The sequence below is a fragment of the Brassica oleracea genome, unplaced genomic scaffold (assembly GCF_000695525.1).
Source record: "Brassica oleracea var. oleracea cultivar TO1000 unplaced genomic scaffold, BOL UnpScaffold00864, whole genome shotgun sequence".
In the NCBI taxonomy this organism is placed as follows: domain Eukaryota; kingdom Viridiplantae; phylum Streptophyta; class Magnoliopsida; order Brassicales; family Brassicaceae; genus Brassica; species Brassica oleracea.
The window spans coordinates 22209-35489 of record NW_013617486.1 but is presented as its reverse complement, the minus strand read 5'-3'; the positions used below and the strand labels follow the sequence as shown (position 1 = coordinate 35489).

The 13281-nt window shown below is 44.0% G+C and overlaps 2 protein-coding genes across 2 annotated transcripts; both read right to left on the bottom strand.

The window, feature by feature from the left end:
• Nucleotides 1–4468: 4468 nt before the first annotated feature.
• On the bottom strand, nucleotides 4469–5848 carry LOC106320260. Its single transcript, XM_013758627.1, has one exon. The coding sequence runs from the start codon at nucleotides 5846–5848 to the stop codon at nucleotides 4469–4471; it is 1380 nt and encodes a 459-aa protein (XP_013614081.1).
• A 3441-nt stretch (nucleotides 5849–9289) lies between these two features.
• On the bottom strand, nucleotides 9290–9994 carry LOC106320259. Its single transcript, XM_013758626.1, has one exon. It carries the CDS (start codon nucleotides 9992–9994, stop codon nucleotides 9290–9292), a length of 705 nt encoding a protein of 234 aa, XP_013614080.1.
• Between the last annotated feature and the right edge of the window lie 3287 nt (nucleotides 9995–13281).

The window sequence follows — 13281 nt, the reverse complement described above, 5'->3', positions numbered from 1 at the left end:
GTTTTTTGAGAGGATTCTCATGACACATTCGTTTCTGGAACGAATTGGTCAACCAGAGGTAGATCTAGCCAACGATCGGGAAGAAAGTGTTCTGTTTAATGTGCTCGATGCTACATTTATTCTCGAGTTTTCTTCGTCACAAATGTTCTCGATGCTTTTCCGTATCTCACTTGGTTCAACGGAAACTGAAAGAAATACTTTGATGCTTCAAGATTTCTCGTAGAAATTTTTATACGAAAATGGCTTTATAAAGCCGGAAAGGGCTTCAAGACTTAGGCTAATCGTCGAGTTTCAGTTTGATATTGGTGAAGGTTTTCTATACGCATGACTGCGACAAGAAATGTTGTATAGTCTTTTGAGATATGTCCATGATCGTCTGGATATGTTGCTAGCGTTTAGACGAATTTTCGATTGTCGTTTGCCTATTTGGGACGATTTTCTTTAACGAAAGCGTTTTCTTGACGATTTGCAAAAGTTTTTGAAGTTTGGGGGAGTATACGAGTATAGTATACATACCTACTCCTCCTTATTTTAACCAAAGAAAACGGTTGAACCGATACTTTGAAGGGTTGTGTATGTTTCTTCTTCCGATGTTTAGAATGATCGACAATCAGGGCGATTTAAAGACGACGCTGAGACTGTGAGTTGGTTGTTTCCAGGTTGACGACTTGGGATATGTCGATTTTGAGAAAATTGCTAGAAACAAATCGGTTTTAAGACGACGTTCATGTCTCTAGTTTTTTTCTCTCTTTAGGAAGCGAGCTTGATATGCGTGGCGATCATTTCTCGAGTTTCAGATAGTTTAGATCGGTTTGCAAGATCTGGCTGAACAGTTTATGGAACGATATATTGAGACAGGAAAATCGCCTAAGATTTAGTTCGCTATACTCTCCACCTACGTTTTACGTTCCCTAAAGTTCTATGGCAGTCTCAAAGGCGTTTTTATTTCTTAGTAATTTCCTACGAAAATTCCAAGTCTGATTTCAAAAATTTCAAGTCGGAAATAACTTAATTCTCTCGAAGATTCGGGTTAGCCTCTTCTCCGTTTTGCTTGCTCATTTGCCCTTACTCTTTTTGTGTCTGTGTGCCCATTTTGAATTGCAAGAATATTGATTCTTCCCGTAGTTCTCGGATTTCCTGGCCGCGTTTTGGCTGATGCCAATCTTGCTGTTTTCGTGATCCATGTTTCAATCTTAGTATCATTGGATTTAGGAAAATGAATAAACATCTCGTCGAAACCTTTTTAGCGTTTAGGAATAGCCAGGGACGATCAAGAGATGCCAAGGATGATCAGGAAGATTCGCCAGGTGATGAGGTTTTGGCAATAGATCAAGGCACGAGAGGAAGGATGGTGAAACCGTGGAGAGAGGCGGATGGGGGAATTTTGATTCTCGGATTTCGCTCCATCTCTTTCCTTTATCCGAGAGTCTTTTTCTACGATCGTTGTTAGATTTTCGAAGGTTGGCAAATGTTGCCAACTTTAGTTTTACGAAAGTTTTTCCAAAAAATAATATCGAGTTTAATTCTACGAAAGTTATTCCCCAAACTGTTATCGAATTTAATTTTACGAGAGGTTTTTCGTAAAATGTTGTCGAGCTTAGTTTTTACAAAGGTTATTTTGCAAGATTTTGTCGAGCATAATTTTTGCGAGATTTCTTCCGTAAAGAAGTTTTCAAGTTTTGGATGTACGAGAGCCGTGACGAGGTTAATTATTGCAACCAAACTTAATCAAAAAATTTTCTCTTATCCGTGGAAGTTTCGAGAAGTTTTTTCTGAAATAAGATTTAGGTAACAAACATCGACAACTCGCAGAATTTGTTACTATGGAGGTGATACTTGAATTCTTACGAAATCTTAGGCTTCTGAAAACATCGATCTCCCATTTTGCTTTATTAAGTCTTCGTCAGCGGTTTTAGGTTTCGAGTGATTCTATAGAAATAAACTTCGTTTCTCTGAAAGTTATTTGGAAGAAGTACGGCCGTGGGGGTTTCGTAACCGTTTTGCTGCGCTTCCTTTTTCTACGATTAATCTAGGGTTTTCCGAAAGATATTCAGAAGAAGTACATCGGCGAGTTATGTACCCAATTTGATGTGCTTCCTTTTTCCCCCAACTAACCTAGGGTTTTTCCGCAAGATATTCAGAAGAAATACATCGGTGAGTTATGTACCCGATTTGCTGTGCTTCCTTTTTCTGCGATTAACCTAAGGTTTTTCTGCGGTTTTGGGGAGAGCAAGTTTTACTTTTCCGAAAAGTTTTCGGAAAACGTGTTTTGATAAAACCCTTACACGTTGAGACTTCTTTATTTCGGTAAAGAGCCAAAATTACGGGGTTTGATATAGTTTATCGTTTCCTTTTATATTTAGACAGAGAAATCGCGAGCTCATTTCATTGCACTTCTTGTGGTGAAAAGTCACGGTAAGGTTTTCGATTTTCTCAAGAAATGTGGTGTTTGCGTAAGCGTTGGCCATAGGCGCAGTGGCGGCTGGAGTTGTCTTACCAGCGTTGTTGCGAACTGCGATTTTGTCTTTTGTATTTCCAGATACTGTTCTGATCAAGCATTTTGCGGCTATGAGTTAGAGTAATCTGTATCCCCCCTCCTTCTAGCGCCAAACTGTGGGAACCAAAATTTGCACTGCCGACTTCCTTTTAAATTAGGAAAGTTAGGAAAACCCTAATTTTCCAGAGGTCCCGGATATCTGCTAAACCGCACGCCAAGCAATCAGAACACGAAATAAAGACGAGCAAAAATAATAAATCGTAAAAAGATAGCAAAAAGAAGTCTTATTCCGAATTTGCGTATGAGCGTTTACAACAAGTTAGGAGCCTCGGCTGCAAGAGAAGTAGACCATCGGGGCTCGACTAAGGCCTCGAGATGATCAGCGCCAAGGGTGATCCCCAGTTCGTAACTCAGCTCTAAGATTCCAACGAGGTGCTGTAAACCGCATGGATTAACATGGCTGATCGACAAGTTGAAACAGTTAAGAAGCTGTACGATAAGCTCCGGGATAGGGAACCATAGATGACATTGCATCAAGTACGCCTCATAGAACGTAAAATAGCCTTCGAGCAGAAATTGTGCAACTTCCCCACCTTTTGGGAGGCGAAACTCGACTAATTTAGGAATCTTGCAAAAAATTCTAATGGTCGCAAGCCCATTTGGACAACTCCTGCTCGGACAGCCGGCCACAGGGTTGTTTTAAAAGTGGGAGGAACCCATAGCACATGAACTGGAGGTTTCACTTCGCCCCTAGCCGTCCAGTATTCATTGATCTCTTTAGGATTGATCGAGTCGACCGAGAACTCCACCTTTGGCACAACACCGACATGCTGCGAGTTGGAACCATGAGGAATGAAACGATCGCAACGAGACTTGGTGGAAGATTTTCTCTTTGAAAGCATGTTCTTTCCTTCTCAAAAAAAAAGGAGAGGAAAAGGAAGAGAAGAGAGCAAAGGATCTTCTTTGGGAGAAAATTTGTGGGAATGAGCAAGTAAAGAATTTGAAAACTTACTCCAACTACTTATAGGCGAAAAGATTCACTATTCATCTTCGGATTTTTGGATAGTCAATTCCGTCTAACTTATTCAAACATGTCTAAGCCACTTCGCAAGAACCTCACGATCCTAACGAGCTGGGGGGCTAACTGTTGGGGTCAAAATCGGTCACGATGAAATCAACGTCGGAAAAACTTCCGATAAAAACTTCCCTTCCATAAAAACAAGAAAAAAAAGTCAAGAAAGAACGAAAATTTTTATCAAAGGTCTAATGATCAGTTCGTCGAATCGAACAAGCTAGATCATCCGAGTAATTCAGCTCGGCCGTTCGCCGAGCTGGACCAAGTTTAGTTCGGCGAACGGCCGAGCTGGATCGAACACGGATTCAGCTTGGTCCAGCTCGGTTTGAATTTGTCGTATCCCAGGGATATCGCGACAGAGTGCGGCATGAGGTTTACGCTAGAACCTAGGTCACAAAGGGATCGAGGAAAACTTTTATTCCGTATATTGCAATCCAAAACAAAGCTGTCCGGATCGAGCCTCTTGATCGGAGTTTCACCTTGGATTATTGCACTGAAACCATCGTGACGCTGTGCTCAGCGGCTGGGAAGCTGATGGATACCATGTCTTTTACATATTTCTTTATTGAAGGTGATACTTTTATGGCATCACTCAATGGCATTTCCAACGTGATTTTATCAAATACTTTCTTGTAGATCGCCTTATCTAATTCTCGCTTAGTCTGCGTCTTGTTAGGAGGAAAGGGTGTTAAAGTTCTATACACTCTCTCTACGGCTGGATCAGCAGGAGTCGAGCGTCGATCGACATTATTTCCAATTTTTCGATCGATATTTACCGTAGTGGGTCGATCTACATTGGTTCCTTCTTGTCGATCGTTTTCCACATCTTCTTCCAACTCCTCTTCTTCCTCCTCGAGGTTCATGGCCGCTTCCTCAGTGTTGGACCGCTCTTTCTCTCAAGGTGTTTCTGATTCTAGGTTATGACTATCGAGGATTATTGGTTGCGACCTACTTTCACCGGTTTTCTCAACTTCAGTACGTTTCCCTGCATTGTTGATTTCTATTGTACTCGGGTTGAGGTGTTTTCCACTTCTTAGTAACACAGCATTAACTTGACGTTTCGGATTCGCGCCAGTTTTCCCAGGGAGACGTCCTGTCTCTCTTTTGATGGCGGTCACGTTTTCCGCGACCTGACCGTCCAGTCTCTTAATGTGTTCACTTAAAGCGTCGAACTTACTCATTAGCTCACTGTAGACTATGTCTATCATTCGGTTCAGGTCAGTGGCTATTTTACGATTTCCCGTGAAAGCTTGGTTTAACCTAAATTTCGCTTTGGCTCGGCGTGATCCAACAGTAGCATCGTAATTTTGGGTAAAAATATCGGTGTTAGGGATAGGATATCCATTTTTCAAGGTTGGAATATCTACGAAGTCCACCTGTTGTTCCAATTCATAAAGGGTATCATCGTCAATTTGATAAATTCCAAATTGGCTTTGTTCCTCTAGAGCAGAATGAAGTGAGTTTATAGACTCTTTGATTTTGGCTAATTGCGGCCCTTCCATCGAGTCAACTCCCCTTCCTCGCTCTACGTCCATTATTTCGTAGGATCTACCCGTAGCTACATTCTTGATCAAGCGCTTCGCTTCTTCAGGGATCCTGGTACTGAAGTTCCCTTCACTGGCTGTGTCAAGCGTGATTTGGTAATGCAAGTTAATACCTCTGTAAAAGGTATTAATGAGCTGCGGTTCCGAATAACCATGGTGGGGGCATTCAAGCTGGTAACTCTTGAATCTCTCCCAAGCGTTTCTGAATGATTCTCGTGGATCTTGGCGGAAAGTGGAGATTTTCTTCCTTACATCCCAGTAACGCGTCTCATCGAAGAAGTGGTTAATTAAGGTATTCATTATATCCTTCCAGCAGGTCAACGACCCTGCAGGTAGTTTGTCCAGCCATTTTCTGGCGTCGCCTTCTAAGGAAAATGAAAAGAGTTTACATCGATTGTACTCGTCATCCATCATATCATCTAAATATTCGATGTGATCATGTGGGTGCTCCGAGATGGTTCCACGAAAAGGATTCTGACGTACCAAGAATAAGTATTCGAGGCTAACCCCGGATTTCTTGGTATCATCTTTGGATAGTTTAATAGCAGACCTATTGGAATAGGTCCTGCCAGGGTTTAAGTAGTCTTGTAGAGGCAATTTTGTTTCATGATCTCTTTTTGAGATCAAATTAATTTTAACAGGGATCGCAGTCTCCTGTTCATTTATGATTTGGTTAATTGCGTTGCTTAGTTGACATTTAGGTTCTCCTAGGAGTACTCCCTCATTAGCCATATTGGTAAGAGAAAACTTACCTGCTTCCGGTAGGATATTGTCGATCGATGTTTGATGTGTTGCGTCAATCGATTGTTCCGTCGACTCGTCGCTCGATGTTGTTGTCGTTTCGTCGATCGATGTCCGGCCGAAATCCATATCTTCCATCTTTAAGATCCTGTGTCAGCAGGAAAGGAGAGAAAACTTTTAGCAAAATTCAGTAACAAAATCTAGACTAAATTCTAAACTTAATCTAATGGTAATAAGAAAGAGTCCCCAGCAACGGCGCCAAATTTGTTATCACTCAAATTACCCTAAGGAGTGAATTACTATCTCAAATAAGAGGTTCAGATGTAGTACTTAGGGATCGAATCCACAAAGACTCTAGGATTACACAATAGATTATGGTCTTTGAAGTAGGCTAGATCAATTGGTTTATAGGTTTTAAAGCAGTAAATGAATTGGTGAGCAAAGTTATTGCTCGATTGGTTTGTTTGAGGTTGTTAACAGTTGGGAGAATAGCTAGATTCAGGTATATTCTCAGGTATGATAAGTAAATACATAATTTAGGGTTTTAGGGGTTTATTAATGGTTCTTGAATTCAAACTAAGATATAATAAATCTGATTATCTAATCTGGATCTCGGATTTCAACTATCGTATGTTAATCACGAGAAAGTATCGATCGATGATTCATTAACAAGATCGATCCGATACACCTTTCAAAATATCGATCGACAGAACTGTCGCTGCGTCGATCAATGCTTCTTCTAGAAAGCTTTACGGACATGTTTGATTTATATTCTCTAACTCACTAGATCAAATCTCGTCTGTATCTAGTTAGTTAGATCATACTAGTTTATTTTAAGGTATTGAGTCAAGCAATGGCTTGATCTCAATTAATTCTAAGATCTAAATTTAAAGGGTGATCAATCCTAAACTTAGCTTTAAGGACAACTAGATAAAGAACTATATTTTTAAACACCCTAACAACTGTCTGTGTCAGTAATACATTTATCAACCTATTGAGAAACCTAAATCTAACAGTAAGGACTACTCAGACATAATCATAAAACACATAGTTATGATGATCTGAATAATACTTAAATAGAATGAATAATAAGAGTAAGCAACAAAATAAGTGAAAGCAAGGGGGTTCAAGATCTTCTCTGTTTTGCAGTGTTGATCTATCTCTCCAATCCTAAGCTCTCTCCTCTCAATGGTGGCTTCTTGCTTCCTCCAAACTAGGTCTAAAAGGTCTATAGGCAAGTCTGCCTCTAAAATGGTACAAAACCCTAATAATATAACATAACAGGCGGCCAGAGACTTAAAATGTAATTATTGAAACTTTTATGAAACTTGTAATCTTCTAATTTTGTCATTAACTCTCGGATGGCTTCGCTGTCGATCTATGAGAAGAGCTCGTCATCGATCAATATTTCTTGCTGACCGTCGGTCGATATTATGATAAATAATCGATCATCCGACAAAGCTCAAAACGTCTCCAAATAGCTCTAAATACATCATTTTCTTCCAGTTAGTACCTGAACCTGTAATTACTCTAAATAGACTCTATATAGTAGTAAATATATCTTAAAACACTTATAAACCATGGCTGATAATGGGTAAAATCCATGGTCTATCAGCGCACACTCCCTCTCGAGACACAGCGACACTGTGACACTCTCTCCGAGATGGCCTGAACAGCGTCCACAACAACCCGCATGAAGTCTCCATGATCGCGCATGGGAATGTCTGGGATGTGTGGGAAGGCAAGGGTCTCTTGCTGGGACCGTGTGGCTGCTCTGGCGGCTTAAGGCATAGGGACTCTGCGAGGTATGTTGGCCGGGTTGCGGAGGAGAAGCGGGTTTGGATGGAGCTCGAGTCTAGCAAGGTCGCTCTGAAGATCTTTAACCGTCCGCTGAGGTAACTCTAGCAGGTGTGTACATGCGTCGTCTCTGAAATTCCAGAAACACTCGTCCTTAAGCCCGTGCGGGTATGTCAGATGTGCAGTGTCCATGTATGCTCGGTACCTGCTGACCGTGGCCTGATCCAGAGGAAACCCAATGTGCATGAAGATCAGCGTAAGAAGACTCCCTACTGTCTCCTTCTTCCGTCCCCTTCCTCCAATTGGCTTCATCTTCAGCTGCACCAAGTGCTCAGCAAACACAGATCGTCCACGGGCTCTGAGATCTCACCCAACGGAACCAGACTCCTCACCGTGTAGTAAAGCAGAGTGAGCTCCTGTACCCGAACCTTGTTTGGTTCCATCTTGCACAACAGTGTGTTGGCAAGGACCTTGAGAAAGTAGCGGACGGTGGGATGGCGGATGTCAGTCTGAGTGGCTGTGCCCGAGTCGAAATGACCAGATGCCAAGTGTGCCCAGAACTCTGACTGTCCGAGAAAGAGAGGGACGATGCAACGTGTGGGCTCGTGACTGAACCCATAGATGTCACAGAGTGTGAGGAGAGAGATCCTGTATCTGATGACTCGGATGAAGAAAGTCAGTGGGACCTCATGCACCTTCTTCACTATCTCGTTGGAGTAGTAGACTTGCACAACAACCATGAACTATCTCACCAGCTGGGGGTACAAGTCGTAAGAGCGTATAGCCATGGTTCCCAAACCCAACTCGCGGATCATCTCCTTCATATCCGTCTCGAGCCCAAGTCTCTGTATAGTTTCCCAGTCGATGAAACGCGTGGGTGCGATGGTGACCTCCGTTAGGGGATTTTTGTGTAGGATCTTTGTGAGTACTACAGGACACTAGGACAATCGTATAATAGAAGAGAATCAAGACTAAAAGATTATATTATTGATGATTCGAGCAGGAACTACAACGTTTTGGTATATAAACCTAGTTCTAGCCGCCTAACTCTAATCTCTTAGTCTCTGAATGTCGATCCCTTATTCTTGGGTATGGGTTCCCCTTATATAGTCGTAGATGTCGGTTAAACTCTTCCATATTCGGAAATATGGAAGAATCCCGTTATCGGAAAACTTTCATTTTACCCGGAGGCAGGGATGGAAGCCGGTGTCCTGCCCAGGGTCTGGAGAAATTTTACTCCGAGGTATTTTCCCCAACAGTTTGCCTCTTATTGCTCGATTTCATCATCGATATCGGGGAATAACCTGTGCACTTGAGTCAACCGGAGTTACCCTATCTCAGCAAGCTCCCCTTGGCAGGACATCGTTTCATTTGCTCCGTTTTCCAGGTTCGCTTTAGGCCTGGACCGTGTCTTGAACCTAGAAAGAGGCTTTTTCCCCAGAACAGAGTCTAGCAAGTATCCTTAGGTTCTGGACCTTGTTGGAGTTGATTTCGCAGGGCTTGGATCTTGGTCTTTTGTCGACGGTCGATAGAGAATGTAGGGTCTGAACCTTTCTTTTTAAGAGGTCGCCAGGTGGAAGCAAGGACCTGAAGTAGTTCTCTGAAGTTGTAGCAGAGTTGACCGAGGAATTGTCTTCAGTCTTCGGGAGATTTTGGCGGATTGTTTCGTCTCCATATCGACATTTTGTAAATTCCTTGTACATGTCTCCACCTGTGCCAAGGCAGGAGATATGCGGCTTGGAAGATGATATTGCTGGAGCTCCCGTTGTCTACCAATATCCTCTTTACTAGACAATTTTCTACAGTGAGGGATATGACTAGGGCGTCGTGATGTGGGGCTAGGACCTTCTCTTGCTCCTTGGCTGTGAAGCTTATTTCGTACGTACCCAGGAGTAGTCGTTTTGGCTTGGCTGCCTCTAGGCTGTGTTTGGCATTCCAGGTGCTCTTCTTCGCGGCCGTGTGGCTTATGCCGCTAATTTCCGAGCCTCCTGATATGACATGGATTACTCGGTCCTGTCGAGGTGGCGAGCCGGGAACAGCTTCAGTGGGCTTTCCGGACGTCTCTTTGTTTAGATGGCTTTTGGCCTTCTCGGAAAGGAACTCCCGGAGGTGTCGTTCCTTAAGTAGTTTGTTGACCTCGATCCTTAGTGTGACACAGTCCTCCGTTTTATGACCGTGGTCGCGGTGGAAGTCGCACCAAAGACCAGGATTCCGGAAAGAATCGGGTGCTTTCATCTTCTGAGGCCACTTGACCTGTTGGCCCATTTGCCTCAGAACACTGACCAGCTTCGGCTTTGAGATACAGAGGTGAGAGATGTCTGGCCTCGTGGACACTGCCATCTATTCTACTTTCTCGAGCGGTTGGTTCTGGTATCTGCCCCGGTTCCTGTTCCCGGAATCTTTTATTGATCTTGGAGAGGGTCTCTCGCCTCGATCGTTTTGGTCCGGCCTGACCACCTTGTGGTCTTGCTTTTGCTGCTCCTTAGCGCGACTTGCGACATCTTCTTCCCATTTTACATGTGCCCACGCTCGGGATAGCATGTCTTCCATGGTCTTGCACTGGTATTTTGTTAGCTCCTTATAGAGGTCCCCGTCGGGGAGAAAGCCTCTCTTGAAGGCAGAGATTGCAGTAAGGACGTTACATTTGGGAATGGCCACCTTCTCTTAATTGAAGCGGGCTATAGCCTCGCAAGGGTTTCAGCCCGATGCTGGAGGATATCGTACAGGCCATCCAAAGTTTTCTCCAGGTTTCTACTGCTGCCGAACTGCTCCATGAACTTGTCGCTAAGAATCGCAAAGGAGGATATGGACCTGGAAGGGAGGTTAGTGTACCATTGCAAGGCGGGTCCAATCAGAGTTGAACCGAATCCCTTGCACATAGTATCTTCGCGCGACTCCTTTGGAAGTGCTACAGCGAGCATCCTCTGTTTGTACTGGGCGATATGGTCGTCTGGATCGCTGGTACTGTCATACACCTTTACGCTAGGAAAGGAGAATTTTCTCGGCATCTCGATCAGGGTGATCTTGTCCATGAAAGGAATATCAGCGTAGGAGTCGGGATCGCTTTTCCGGATTGGGGGAGCTACGCCTGGGAGCCTTTCTACCATGGATAGCATGGCGTCAAACCTCTTGGAGAACATCTGCTCTAGGTAGGCGGTCATAGAAGACTTTGTCGTCGTTCCTCCCTTGGTTACTTCCTTATCGGGTTTCGGCTCAGACTCGCTGTCTTCTACGTCGTAGGTCTGAGTACCTTTAGCCTTTTCGTGCGCTGCTCCGTCCCCATTCAACATCGTATGTGGACGAGTCGTGTCTCCTCCGGAGTTAGGGGTCTCCAGAGTTGGCATGAACCGGATCTGAGTCCAAAAGCGACGCTTCTTGCTGCTTGCCGTATTGAGGGATTGATTTTCGTCTCGGAGGACAAGGTTCTCCGATTCGAGCTGGTTGAGCTTCTCGGCGCTCTGCTCCAGCTCCTTGGAATGTTCGTCTAGCTTCTCTTTCAAGCTTTGGACTTCTGAAGAGAGCTCAGGATTCTCCATAATCTCTTCTCGAGCCCTGTGCAGCTCCGTTACTTAACTTTGTAGACCATCGAGTTGCCTTCGTAGTTCGTCTTTTCTTTGGGTAGCTTCGAGTAGCTCGTTCTGCTCATCTACCGCCATCGTCACGTAGTTTAGATTACTCCCCTCCTTCTAGCGCCAAACTGTTAGGGGATTTTTGTGTAGGATCTTTGTGAATACCACAGAACGATGTATAAGCTTTGTTTTGATAAGGATTTATGAGTAAAGAGACTAAAAGAGATGTTTTGTTAGATCAAAGAGTCGGAACTACAATAGATTGGTATATGAACCCTAGTTCTAGCCGCCTAGCTCTAGTCTCCTAGTCTCGAAGTATCGATCCCTTGTTCTAGGGTTTGAACTCCCCTTATATATTAGTCTTTAGGACGGTCTTAGTCGGCAAATAGGGTTAAACTCTCTTATATTCGGAAAGATGGAAGGATCTCCATATCGGAAGATTTCCATTTCTCCCGGAGGAGAGAATGGTCGCGAGGGTCAGACCCAGGGAGTCTCTTAGCGGGGACCCAAAGCATCTCCTAGTGGGGACCCGGGGGGTCTCCAAGCGGGGACCCGGGGCATCTCCTAGCGGGGACTCGGAGCCGGTGTCCTGCCCGGGGTCTGGAGGAATTCAACACCTAAGTATTTTTCCCTAACATTAGCTGACTACAACATGCCAGATCAGTACTACGAGAACATATATGTCATCCGTCTTCCAGCCATACAGAGGCAAGACTTTGAGTTGAACTCGTGGGACAGACACCCTACTGTGGGTTATCACACGAACATCCTATGGACCATCTGGAGAGGTTCGAGGATCTAGTTTCTGCTATCAAAGCCAATGGAGTCTTTGGGGACTATCTTTTTTGGAAGGTCTTCAAGTACTCACTTGCTGGGGAGGCTTCGCACTGGCTTAAGTAGTTACCACCAGGATCTCTTACATCATGGGCCGAAATAAATGCATTCCTATGCCACTTCTTTGATGAGGCATGCGCTGAAGACTTGAGGAGTAAGTGTTAGGGGATTTTTGTGTAGCATCTTTGTTAGTACTATGGAACAATGGATAAGGCTTAGATTTCGTGTAGATTTATAAATAAGAGGGTAGAAAGAGACGTTTTATTAGATCAAAGAGGTGAAACTACAACAGTTTTGAGTAAGAACTGCAGTTTTAGCCGCCTATCTCTAATCTCTAAGTCTCGAAGTGTCGATCCCTTGCTTTAGGGTTTAGGTTCCCTTTATATAGTCTTCTTAAGGCGGGCCTTAGTAGGTTGGAGTAGGTTAAACTCTTCCATATTCGGAAATATAGAAGGTTCTCCTTATCGGAAGTTTTCCTTTTCCCGGAGGGAGGGGGTGGTCCCAGGGACCGGACCCGGAGTACTTCGTAGGGGGGACCCGGGGTGCTTCCTAGTGGGGATCTAGAGGCCGGTGTCCTGCCTCGGCTCTGGAGGAATCCTATACCTGAGTATTTTTCCCCAACAGTAAGATTGCTACATTCGCACATGAGCCTACAGAGTCATTCCGAAGCTCTTGGATCAGATTCAAGTCATATCAGAGAGATTGCCCACACCATGGATTCAATCAAGTGCAGCTCAACACTTACTTCAGAGGCATCGCGCTGGCATATCAGATGGCTCTAGACTCAGCAAGTGATGGAAACTTCAACACTAGGAATCCAGAGAAGGCAATCAGACTTATTGAAAACATGGCATCCAGCAAGATCACCAAGAACAATGATTTCGAGAGAAAAAATTTGGCCCCTGCCTAGGGAAGGAGCAGTTGGAAGATGTTAAGGCTAAGTTGGATAGTGTTCACAAGCTTCTCAAGAAACAAGTTAGCTTTGCAGAGGAAGTAGAGGCTGTAGATGTCGACAGTGACATGGACGAAGAAGAGGATGTGAACTTCGTCAGTGGTTCAGGTTTTCAGAATCAGAGGTCTGGAAATCAGAGTGGATACAGAAACTCCTATGGCAATGGTCGGAGGAGTGGATTGATATCACTCAAATTACCCTAAGGAGTGAATTACTCTCTCAAATAAGAGGTTCGGATGTAGTACTTGGGGATCGAATCCATAGAGACTTTA